This window comes from Protomyctophum parallelum (genome assembly GCF_964188405.1).
Source record: "Protomyctophum parallelum genome assembly, chromosome: 22".
Classification (NCBI taxonomy): domain Eukaryota; kingdom Metazoa; phylum Chordata; class Actinopteri; order Myctophiformes; family Myctophidae; genus Protomyctophum; species Protomyctophum parallelum.
In genome coordinates this window covers 28196667-28210122 of record NC_139714.1, presented here as the reverse complement: position 1 = coordinate 28210122, position 13456 = coordinate 28196667, and the positions used below count along the sequence as shown (strand labels likewise).

The 13456-nt window shown below is 43.0% G+C and overlaps 1 protein-coding gene across 1 annotated transcript in view; it reads right to left on the bottom strand.

The window, feature by feature from the left end:
* plxnc1 (plexin C1) overlaps positions 1–13456 on the bottom strand; it is a 53786-nt gene that overhangs the window by 31263 nt on the left and 9067 nt on the right. The window contains exons 7-13 of the mRNA XM_083794618.1: positions 7320–7420; positions 5956–6061; positions 3896–4079; positions 2821–2932; positions 2538–2610; positions 1851–1892; positions 92–225 (exon numbers count right to left, since the gene is read on the bottom strand). Of these exons, the coding sequence (XP_083650744.1) occupies positions 92–225; positions 1851–1892; positions 2538–2610; positions 2821–2932; positions 3896–4079; positions 5956–6061; positions 7320–7420 (752 nt within the window). The remainder of the gene's footprint in view (positions 1–91; positions 226–1850; positions 1893–2537; positions 2611–2820; positions 2933–3895; positions 4080–5955; positions 6062–7319; positions 7421–13456) is intronic.

The window sequence follows — 13456 nt, the reverse complement described above, 5'->3', positions numbered from 1 at the left end:
GTTGTTCTGAAAGGGGGAGGGACTGCGACGCTCTATACAAATGCAACACGTCTGTCTGTCTGTCTGTCTGTCTGTCTGAAGAAGGACTCACTCTTTTGCACTGCAGTCCATGTCTCGGTGGAAGCGGACCCCGGTCACATGACCGAGGTTACGGCCGGTCATCAGGACATCGTTTCTGCCGTGGAACGACACCTCACTGGGAGAGACGGACCAGATGTGTGGTTCCTAGCACGCACACGCACGCACACACACACACACACAGACACACACACACATGCACACACAGCCACACGCACACACCGCCACACACGCACACACAAACACCACCACACATGTATGTCGTACACACACACATACACACACAAACACATAGCCACATGCACACACAGACACACACAGCCACATGCACACACAGCCACACACGCACACACACGCACGCACGTTGCACGCATGCACGCACACACGGTTGGATACGTGAGAACAGGGAAGTTGGGTTTGTTGAAATGCTAGATTAGACAAAGTGTTGAAAACACACATGAGAGGATATTACTCCACATCCTGAGATGGAAAGATAAATCTGGCTGACTTGTTGTTTCTGTTTGTAAAACCATGTTCTACATGTCATGTTTTGTATGTTTTTTTTTAATCTTTTTAACCTTGTACTGTTGTTGTTTCTGCTATGTTTTCCTTTCTTTTTTTCTTTTCTAATAAAGTCTGTTCCTAGTGTTCTTATGTAAAGCGCTTTGGGTATTCAGAAAAGCGCTATATAAACTTGAGCTATTGTTATTATTATTATTATGTTCGTTTCAGTGAAATGGAATGATTGAGAGTTCTATGAAATTATGTTTTTATTGTTGTATACGGACTGTCAGTGTGCCAAAGGACAATAACGCTATCTTCATCTTTATCTTAACTTAGACCTTTGTTTAAAAAGGCTCAAGAACAAAGCAGAACAGATCTTGGTTTGTGTGTGAAATCTGTGAATCAGAGCCAGAGAGTTGCGTCATTGAGGGGTCAGAAAACCCAGCGCTTGAGCGTCGTTCGTGCAGCCTGGATGGAGAGGGACAAGCTGGACTTTAAAATGCATTGTTTTCAACCAGGGGTGGTGCAAATATCAGCAATTTTAGGCATGTGTGCAACATGACAACCGTTTTAAAGCAGTGGTTCCCAAACGTTTTCATGTCGAGGACCCCCAAATTCACACTAATTAGCGCCGCGGACCCCCATTTTAAAAGTTATGCCAGGGATGCCGTAAGAGAAGATTTTTTTCAAGGACCCCCAGTTTGACGCGCTTTAGTCTACGGACCCCCCATTTAATGGCATTTATATCTCTGGGACCCCCAATTTATATTGTAAAATCAATGTTAATTTAGCTCTGAGAGTGTACAAATGGACCCGTTAGGGTCCATTTGGTTCCATTTGTACACTCTCAGAGTTACAGACCCATAAGGGTCCATTTGGTTCCAAACTATCATTTAGCTGGGGACCCCCTGGAACTCCCTCAAGGACACCTGGCCGGACCCCACTTTGGGAACCCTGTTTTAAAGTATTGTACAATGACAACTAAAGTCTCAGTAATGTTTATGTTGTATAGTACACTAAGTACTAAGAAAAAACATTAAACAATCTAAAATAATAAATAATTAAAGCTGGGCTGTTGCCCTGAGTCCAGTGCATTCTGCCAACTTCCGGTCCAGGACTTTGGCACTCTTCGTCAATAGAAGTCTATGTAGGAGAGCAACAACTTCCGGTCCAGGACAATAATTTTTTACAAAAATGTTTAGATTTTCATTATCGTGAGAACGATGGCTTCCACTAGTCTAAAAAACGGTCTAAACTGGTGTACTTACTGTGTCGTCCATTCCTGACTCAGCCATCGCACACAGAGCGTCCTGTTGGGTGGAAGTGAGAAGAGGAAGCGGTTGGTGAAATGAAGAAGCAAGCAGGAGCCATACTGTGATAATGAAACCCATTATAGTGTTTTAGTGTTTTACCGTTTGAAGCTATGATTATGTAGCATGCAATGACGACAAAACTAACAACAAAACAAACATATACCGTCTGTTAAACCATTTAGACCCAAGGACGATTCTACAAAATAATTCCTTCTAAATCATGACAGTTTTTCTGAAAAACTTGTTTCTATGTCAGTGGTGCTCAAACATTTTCATGTCAAGGACCCCCAAAAATATATGTAATTGGCCGCCAACCCCCATCTGAAAATGCGTTGTTCCATGGGACCACCCCCAGAAGCAAAGATTTTAGTTAAAAACGTTCGCTCTGGCCCAGGCCGTAGCGTAACGGTCTGGGCACCGGACTGGTAATCCAGTCGCAGTGTGCCGCGGGTTCGACTCCCGGACCCGACACGGCCTTTACTGCATGTCATCCCCCCATCTCTCTCCCGTTTCCTGTCAGCCTATCAAAAATCAATAAAAGGCGTAAGCCGCAAAAGAATAACGTTCGCTCTGAAAGAATATATTCAAACATTTGTTAAATTAACAGCTACAGTATAATGACGTGATGTATAAGATAGTTACATTAACAGCCAGGTTGGTCCAGGAACAGGTGTCGTCACTCCAGCCACACCCAGCCGTGATGCACTGACGACACCTGAGGAGAGAACAACCAATCAGTGACGACATCTGAGGTCTCATTCACACGTATCAAACACCATCAAACAAATGTTTGGACATTTCTTTTAGGCCCCCACAATGCTTTTCCAATGGGAGTCCCGTGGTTAATTGACCAAACATTTGTGTTTGTTTGATTGCTGGTGGTGTTCTGCTTGTTTTAGTCGAGGAAAACAACAGTGCGACTCACAGGAGCGAAGTAGGAGGTCCAGTGATGTGAGAACAGTTGGTCAGCCTCAGTCTCTCTTCCAGGCGGGTCTGGGTCGTCTTCCCTAGGAGGACCGTGACGGTGACATTCAGCCCTGGGAGAAGAATATATATATTTAATATCAAAAATCAAAAATCTTTTGAATATATTTTCATTTAGTTTTAGGCATATTTTAGTCACCTGGAATGTTTTAGTGTTAGTCGACTAAATCTACAGTTGATCGATGTAAACAAAAATCAATTTAGGCAGGCATTGATGGCAGGACGTATTTTACACTTGGCTGCATGCTGAAAATAGCCGATCTACAAGCTCATGTGTTGTGAGTTTGTAGATACGCTATTTTCAGGGCACAACACCCGAGCGCAACCATTAACCAACTATTAAATGACCTTCTCTCCACTAGTCCCTCCCTAACATTTTAGTCTAGTTTTTATTTGTTGACAAAATTGTCAGTATATTTATTAGTCACAGTTTTAGTCATCATGGCTAATTTTCTATTTTAGTTTTTATGTAGTTTTTGTCAGTGAAAAAAAAAAAGGATAGTCGACGTTTTTTCCGTCATAGTTTCAGAGGATGAAATCAACACAACTACCAATGATGATTTCATCGACTAAAACTATGACGAGGAATGTTCGTCCACTACCTTTTTTCACTGACCAAAACGACATAAAAACGAAATAAAAACTAAGCCACGATGACTAAAACTATGACTAAATATACTCTGTCAACAAATAAAAACTAGACTAAATGTTAGGAAGGGACTAGTGGACAAGAGATCCAGTCATTTTACACTTGGTTGCATGCTCACAGCTTGTAGATCGGCTATTTTCAGCAAGCGTAAAAACAGCCATTAGGACGGCATCAAGGCCCGCCAAAATACCTTTTAGTCTTAAACTAGACTAACACTAAAGCATTCCAGGTGACTAAAATGTGACTAAAACTAAACGAAAACTATTCAAGAGACTATGACTAAAACTGAAATAGAGATTTGCTGCCAAAAAACAACACCGACGGCTACTGCAGTCAGTGGAGTGCTGAAAGGTCAAAGGTCACTGACCCTGACCTCTGGCAGGCAGTCTGTCAGTAGCGATGAGACAGGTGCACCATGGGAACCGAGGGGCGGGGCCTCCCGGGTCACACAGGCGCTCATCGGAGGCGGTCGTCGTGGAGAACGAGCAGGAGAAGTCTGGCGGAGACGCGTCCCCGCTCCTACTCAGATGAGCCTGGATAGACAGGTTGATCTGACAGGACAAAAATAATAAAGGAATTGCATCTTTATAGCGCTTTCCAAGTGCTCAAAGCGCTTTACAACGGTCCATTCATTCATTCATTCATTGGGAGGTGAAGTGGTGAACAGTCGACGCCAGCGTCCTCACTTTCCACATTCACACACCGACGGTGGCGAGCTCACAGCCTCACACCGACCGATTCATTGGAGGCAACGTAGGGTTCAGTGTCTTGCCCGAGGACACTTCCACATGTGGATAGGAGGAGGAGGAGCCGGGATTCGAACCGAGGAGCCGGGATTCGAACCGCCGACCCACGGATCATTTGGACGACCTGCTTTACCTCCTGAGCCACAGTCGCCCTGCATGTCTTCATTTATTATAAATATACATATAGATTATCATGGCATTCGTCGTGGCAGACATCTGGATAACAATTATCATAATACCAATTGGCTTATAGGTATTTAAAAAAGACAAGATTGTAATTGACCAACACTTGATATGTTTAATTACACTGATTGGTACGTTGTCCTTATCATCACCCACCCAGCGTTAATAAATGCTCAGTATGTGATAAAAAAAGATTATGACAAACTAGTAATTACTACTATTAATAAAACTATAATGCAACTTTATTTGCATAGCACTTTCCAAAACAAGACAAAAGTGTAACAAGCTTAAAAGTAGCCCAAAACACAAAAGAATGAACCGTATATTGAATTGTGAAATGGACTCAACCAAAGTTCCATACATACACGTTACAGAAAGTTCCATTGCTACAAAACCGTTGCCGTCTTGAGGAAACCATTTTTGAGGTTTTTGATTATTATTTTTTGCATAAATCAGTGCTATTGAACACCCTTTACGTCTGTGTGTTGTTTCATAAATCAGTGCTATTGAACACCCTTTACGTCTGTGTGTTGTTTCATAAATCAGTGCTATTGAACACCCTTTACGTCTGTGTGTTGTTTCATAAATCAGTGCTATTGAACACCCTTTACGTCTGTGTGTTGTTTCATAAATCAGTGCTATTGAACACCCTTTACGTCTGTGTGTTGTTCCATAAATCAGTGCTATTGAACACCCTTTACGTCTGTGTGTTGTTCCATAAATCAGTGCTATTGAACACGCTTTACGTCTGTGTGTTGTTCCATAAATCAGTGCTATTGAACACGCTTTACGTCTGTGTGTTGTTCCATAAATCAGTGCTATTGAACACGCTTTACGTCTGTGTGTTGTTTCATAAATCAGTGCTATTGAACACCCTTTACGTCTGTGTGTTGTTCCATAAATCAGTGCTATTGAACACCCTTTACGTCTGTGTGTTGTTCCATAAATCAGTGCTATTGAACACCCTTTACGTCTGTGTGTTGTTCCATAAATCAGTGCTATTGAACACGCTTTATGTCTGTGTGTTGTTTCATAAATCAGTGCTATTGAACACCCTTTACGTCTGTGTGTTGTTCCATAAATCAGTGCTATTGAACACCCTTTACGTCTGTGTGTTGTTCCATAAATCAGTGCTATTGAACACCCTTTAAGTCTGTGTGTTGTTGCATAAATCAGTGCTATTGAACACGCTTTACGTCTGTGTGTTGTTCCATAAATCAGTGCTATTGAACACGCTATTCAATAGCGTGTTCAATAATATTGAACCAATGGAAAGTAGTAAAAAGTGCTTTGGAGAAATAAACCTCTTAACTCAATTGGACCCTCAAAATGTCTGCTAAAGCAACTAACTCCACCACCTCTCCCCCTCTCATGGAAGTAATTGACGAATATATAAAGTCACAACACCAACTTCGATGAGGTGATTATAAGGTGATTTCCTGAAAAAAATGATCATTTTGGAGTTATGAGGTTTCCTCCCGTGTATGCAGATCTGTACCTGACCGTTGCTCTTCTCGACTCGATGAGAGATGATCTTCTGTTCGTTGGAGTCGTCGGGAATGGACAGCCACACCGAAACGGGGCATTCTTCCTCAAACGTGCAGCTGTCAATTGAACGAGAAGTCATCGTAAAGACCGAGGACAACGTTTGAATAGAACGAGACGTCATCGTAAAGACCGAGGACAACGTTTGAATAGAACGAGAAGTCATCGTAAAGACCGAGGACAACGTTTGAATAGAACGAGACGTCATCGTCAAGACCGAGGACAACGTTTGAATAGAACGAGACGTCATCGTCAAGACCGAGGACAACGTTTGAATAGAACGAGACGTCATCGTAAAGACCGAGGACAACGTTTGAATAGAACGAGAAGTCATCGTAAAGACCGAGGACAACGTTTGAATAGAACGAGACGTCATCGTCAAGACCGAGGACAACGTTTGAATAGAACGAGAAGTCATCGTAAAGACCGAGGACAACGTTTGAATAGAACGAGACGTCATCGTAAAGACCGAGGACAACGTTTGAATAGAACGAGACGTCATCGTCAAGACCGAGGACAACGTTGCGACGCATTGTGAGCTTGTAGATCGGCTATTTTCAAATGGCCAAAATGTATAGGGTTGAAGTCTAATCAAAGGGTCTAATCAAAAATCGCCAAAAAAGTACAAATACCTCAAAATTGTACTAAAGTACAGTACTTAAGTAAAAGTACTTAGTTACTTTAACTTTCCACCACTGGCACCAAGAAACACCCGAAAACAAGCTTTTATAGGATTCAAATACAACAGAAGGAATGTATTACATGGCTCGGTTGGGTTGAATGCTTGGTTGTGATTGTCCAATCGCTGAATTCAGCGGTGAGTTTATTTCATCATAATGACCACTCCGCTCTGTAACAGACCTCTGCCTAATCAAACCCTCTGAGCACCAGCTGCGCCCCGCTTGATTTACTGCTGTTTCCAACATGTAAACACACACACACACAGTGTCATTTACAGTTAAACGTTGCTCTCAAAAATGCTTTTGAAAACATTTGAGCGAGAAATAGACAAAGCGACAAACGAATCAACAGAGAACTGAAAACACAAGGGCAGATAAATAGACAAGGACTAACTAGACACAGGTGAACACAACTGACCTGATCTACTGACCTGTTTGTAGAGTCACACCATAAATAACGACCTGTAGAGAAGTGTTACTGACCTGTTTGTAGAGTCACACCATAAATAACGACCTGTAGAGAAGTGTTACTGACCTGTTTGTAGTCACACCATAAATAACGACCTGTAGAGAAGAGTTACTGACCTGTTTGTAGAGTCACACCATAAATAACGACCTGTAGAGAAGAATTACTGACCTGTTTGTAGAGTCACACCAGCCACAGTAAGGATCTCCTGCGGACCAACAGGCCTTCAGGTCCATGTGCGTTTCACACTGAGATACAGGTACACGGTGCATCTGGAAAACACACACACACACACACACACACACACACACACACACGCACACACACACGCACGCACACACGCACGCACGCACGCACGCACGCACGCACGCACGCACGCACGCACGCACGCACGCACGCACAAACGCACACACGCACGCACGCACGCACGCACGCACGCACGCACGCACGCACGCACGCACGCACGCACGGAATACATAGTTGATTCTACAAGATGTCTTCTAAATAATTACATTTTTCTGAAAACAAACATCCATGTATGTGGCCGTCAAACTGTTTCATGCCAAAGACCCCCAGAATTATCATGTAATCGGCGACGGACCCCCATCTCGAAATATGATGTTCCAGGGAGGGACCCCCCCCCCCCCCCCCCAACCACCCAGAAGCAACGATTTGAGTTAAAAATATTCTCTGAAAAAATATACATTCAAAGATTTGCGCCACATTTTCACGATTTTTTCCAAAAATAGCAGATCTCCATGATCGCAGTGCGGCACTGCTAAAGCGGCACATAGCTAAAGTATAACATATAATGCTTAACCCATTCTGTACAGGAACCCCTTTTGGTGTTTTAAGCATTAGATTTTGAAAAATAGCAGATCTACAAGATCTGCTATTTTTTGAAAATCATGAAAATGTGGTGAAAATCTTTGATATATATTCTTTCACGGGATATTTTTAACTCAACATTTTTGATTCATGGGTGGGGGGGTCCCTGGAACAACATATTTTCAGATGGGGGTTGGTGGCCAATAAAATGCATATATTTTTGGGGGTCCTTGACATGAAATAGTTTGAGCACCACTGATATATAAACATAGGGTTTAACCCTGTGAGCACCACTGATATAGAAACATAGGGTTTAACCCTGTGAGCACCACTGATATAGACACGCAGGGGCCCCCACACAGGAAAGAGAACATCTCACGCCCTTAGATAGCATTTCTGTTGGATTATATAGCATTTGATACAGACTTATAGCATGTTATGTAGACAGCACTGTAATTGTATTGTATGTAGTCATAGCACGCCATAGTACACATATATAGCATAGTAGTAAAGATGTATAGTTTATATGTATAGTGTATGTATAGTTTCACTATATAAATATTCCACTGTTACTTTCTTAGCTTACGCATGTTTCATGATAAATGCTTTTTATGTGATGTATTCCCATGCTTTGTTCTTGCTTAAATGTAAGTCGCTCTGGATTAAGAGCGTCTGCTAAATGCCTAAATTGTAAATTGTAAATTGTAGGCCTAAGTCTACTTTCTGTCCTCCCAGATATAGAAACCAGTCTTTAGACACGTATTGCAGACTTGTAGAAAGAGATGTCACCAACATTATGAGTAAAAGCAAGGAATATAAGGTGTACAACAACCTCCCAAAATCCCAGAGAGAAGCTTTATCAGAACTTAAATGTGATACCACAGTAGTGATTAAACCAGCAGACAAAGGGGGTGCGATATGTATCCTAAACCGCACTGATTATGAAAAGGAAATACATACGCAACTGGCGAATACTACCTTTTATGAGAAATTGAATAGAGACCCCACCCCTGTCTTCAAAACAGAAATTGACGAAATACTAAAAACCTTATATGAAAGTGGCGAGACTACTAAAAAAGAGTATGAGTACATGAAAGTAGAACATCCTGTTATGCCTGTTTTTTATACTCTGCCCAAAATCCATAAAAGATTGGATAACCCACCGGGGAGACCTATAGTCTCAGCCATAGATTCTCTTACTGAAAAGATTTCGAGTTTTGTTGATTATTTTTTAAAACCGTATGCCACTGCCTTACCGTCATATGTACGTGACTCTATGGATATGATTAACATCTTGAAATCCATCCAAGACCTAGATCAAAACAACTATATCCTTGTAACAATGGACATAGAAAGTCTATTTACCAATGTTGACCACCAGGGGGGTTTAGAAGCCCTCACACACTTCCTTAGTCAAAGAGACTCTGATGTTCTACCTAGTACAGAGAGTATTAGGGAACTGGCTGAAATAGTTTTGAAGAAAAATGTCTTCATGTTCCAAGATACGCACTATGTTCAACGTAAGGGGACCTCAATGGGAAGCAAAATGAGCCCCCAATTCAGTTCCCTCTACGTTGCACTGTTTGAAGAAATGTTTGTGTCCAACCCAGAAAATCCTTTTCTTAAACACATTAAACTATGGAAACGTTATGTGGATGATGTATTCCTGATATGGCAAGGTTCTGAGAACACTCTTATGGAGTTCTTTACCTATGTAAACAGTTGTCATGAACATCTAAAATTTACTATCTGCCATGACCTGCAGGAAATCAATTTTCTGGACATACTCATAAAGAGAGATGGTAATGGTTTTGCCACTGACCTCTATAGAAAGAAAACAGACAAGTGTTCCTATCTACAGGCCGATTCCTTCCACCCTACTCATCTAAAGAAAAGTCTACCAATCAGCCAATATAGTCGGATCCGCAGAATCTGCAGCGATGAGGCCGTTTTCAAAAAACAAGCAAACGAACTAGACTTGAGATTTAGACAAAAGGGTTACCCAGAACAGTGGATAAAATCAGCTAGAGATAAGTATATGTTTATCACGCAGGAAGAGTGTCTCACAAAAAGACAGGCTAAACCTACTGACACCAGTACATGTTGTTTCCTGCAGTACTCTCCTGTTGGCAAGGAACTCGAGGGCATCATTAAAAAACATTGGCATATAGTTAGTACAGACCCACAAGTAGGTAATGTATTCAAAGATCCCCCAAGGGTGGTATACAAACGTCCCCCAAATTTGAGAAATTTATTGGTAAAATCAGATCTACCTCCCCTAAGAAAGGGTACTTTTCTAGATGTCCCAGATGGGAACTATAGATGTGGAGCCTGCACACAGTGCAATTTCACTACGAAGTGCACCACATATAACCATCCTCACACAGGGAAGAAAATAAAAATTAGAGGGATCATTACCTGTAACCAAAACAATGTTGTGTATCTAATATCATGTCCCTGTGGTCTCGCCTATGTAGGAAAGACCACCAGAGCTCTCAAGACCAGGATTGCTGAACACCGGAGCAACATACGCACCAGGGATCAACGCAGTCCAGTGGCCTTACACTTTGCTGAAGCAAACCATAGTGTCTCCTCCCTGAGATACATGGGTATAGAGCATGTAAAAACCCCAAGAAGGGGAGGTAACATAAATAACCTCTTATTAAGAAGAGAAAGTTACCACATTCATACTCTTCAAACCATGATGCCGAGGGGCCTAAACCAAGAAGACGAAATTAGACATTTCCTGTAGAAACCCCTTTGTTTGGAGTGAAGCTCTGCTTCTCCATTTTAATTAAAAAAAAAAAAAAAAAAAAAATTAAAAAGTAAAAAGTAAAAAATATGGTTCAAAATTATACTGTCCTAAGCTTTTTAAAAAAGTGGCCTCCTGCGTTGAATAAATCCAACCTGGTGCATATGTTGTTGTTTTCATGCATTTCTTTTTGGTGTGTACTTTATATATATAGTTTTGGTGTCTTTATGTAGTTCATTCGGTAGTGTTCTTGATTGTTCTTTATGTATCTGCATCAGTATTTTCCTGTTTTTCAGTTTTTTGCAAAGTTTTACCCTACAAAAGGAGAACAATGCAACAAATAGAAATAACATTGGAAATGAAATTTAAGCCCACAGACCTAGTACAGGACATGTGGCACTCTTAGTTGATGTACCGATAATTTGAATATAGACATACATGTATGTTTTTTAAAAATTGGTTTTAAATAGTTTTTAACTAGTGCACTAAATCTTCTGAACAGACTATATTCACATCAATATGTCTGGGTCCCCACCCACTCACTCAGGGTTGATGAGTCACACCTGTAGTGATGGGAGGGGCACCAAAATGTGGTGTTTTTGATAGGGTAATGGGGGCACTTCCTTATTACAAATGTACAAGCTTGTGTGTATGTTCACATGACCTGATGAAGATCTAACAGATCGAAACGTTGTCAGTATTTAAATAAAGAACGTCTTGCTAGTACCTTTGGTGTGCGGGCTCCATCCAATTCACTTAAGTTTCTTTTAGCCCAGCACCCAGCCCGTCGATGTGCGTATTCTACGTCTGCTCACCACTGATATAGAAACATAGGGTTTTTCATTCGTTAGTAGAACCTGTTCTCAGGTCTAAATGGGTCCACATCCACAGTGATTGATTGATTGATTGAAATAAATATGTATTAACAGTTTGCAGAATTACAGTACATTTCAAGCACAAACTCAATACAAAGACTTTTAACTGTGAGTGGACGACCCAATAAAGCATACACTTGTTTACAAGAGGGTCCACCTTGTTCAATTCATCAAAACATTTACACTTCTATATAGCCAAAGAACAGAACGGGAATTCATCATAAAGGAGGTAAAAAGGGAAAAGAAACGTATACAGTGAGTGAGGGGAAAAGGGGTGGGGGCGTGACCGACCTGTTTCTCGATGGTGACGTAGACAGTGAGTGAGGGGAAAAGGGGTGGGGGCGTGACCGACCTGTTTCTCGATGGTGACGTAGACAGTGAGTGAGGGGAAAAGGGGTGGGGGCGTGACCAACCTGTTTCTCGATGGTGACGTAGACAGTGAGTGAGGGGAAAAGGGGTGGGGGCGTGACCGACCTGTTTCTCGATGGTGACGTAGACAGTGAGTGAGGGGAAAAGGGGTGGGGGCGTGACCGACCTGTTTCTCGATGGTGACGTAGACAGTGAGTGAGGGGAAAAGGGGTGGGGGCGTGACCGACCTGTCTCTCGATGGTGACGTAGACAGTGAGTGAGGGGAAAAGGGGGGTGGGTGCGGGACCAACCTGTTTCTCGATGGTGACGTAGACAGTGAGTGAGGGGAAAAGGGGGGTGGGTGCGGGACCAACCTGTTTCTCGATGGTGACGTAGACAGTGAGTGAGGGGAAAAGGGGTGGGGGCGTGACCGACCTGTCTCTCGATGGTGACGTATACAGTGAGTGAAGGGAAAAGGGGTGGGGGCGTGACCGACCTGTTTCTCGATGGTGACGTAGACAGTGAGTGAGGGGAAAAGGGGTGGGGGCGTGACCAACCTGTTTCTCGATGGTGACGTATACAGTGAGTGAGGGGAAAAGGGGTGGGGGCGTGACCGACCTGTTTCTCGATGGTGACGTAGACAGTGAGTGAGGGGAAAAGGGGTGGGTGCGGGACCAACCTGTTTCTCGATGGTGACGTAGACCTTAGAGTATATATATGAATAGAGAAGGCACCCAGAGGAAATCTTGAGGCGAAATGGACATAGTGGCCGAATTTGGTATTGCAGCGTGGGCCCAAACACATGAATGCGCTGTCCGTTGACTAACATTGTACACGTTCACGACGGACGACGCTCGTGCGCGTTCAACGGCAACGCGTTCATGTGTTTGGGGCCACTCACCATTGCAATCCGTCCCAGAATGCACTCTGTTCCTACCAGGAAGGAGGAGTGAATCCGCCTCATGCGCTTTTGAGCAACTTAATGCAAGTGGATGGGAGGAGAACTCGGGTGTCTTCTCTATAGATATATAACTCTATGACGTAGACAGTGAGTGAGGGGAAAAGGGGGGTGGGTGCGGGACCAACCTGTTTCTCGATGGTGACGTAGACAGTGAGTGAGGGGAAAAGGGGTGGGGGCGTGACCGACCTGTCTCTCGATGGTGACGTATACAGTGAGTGAAGGGAAAAGGGGTGGGGGCGTGACCGACCTGTCTCTCGATGGTGACGTAGACAGTGAGTGAGGGGAAAAGGGGTGGGGGCGTGACCAACCTGTTTCTCGATGGTGACGTATACAGTGAGTGAGGGGAAAAGGGGTGGGGGCGTGACCGACCTGTTTCTCGATGGTGACGTAGACAGTGAGTGAGGGGAAAAGGGGTGGGTGCGGGACCAACCTGTTTCTCGATGGTGACGTAGACCTTAGAGTATATATATGAATAGAGAAGGCACCCAGAGGAAATCTTGAGGCGAAATGGACATAGTGGCCGAATTTGGTATTGCAGCGTGGG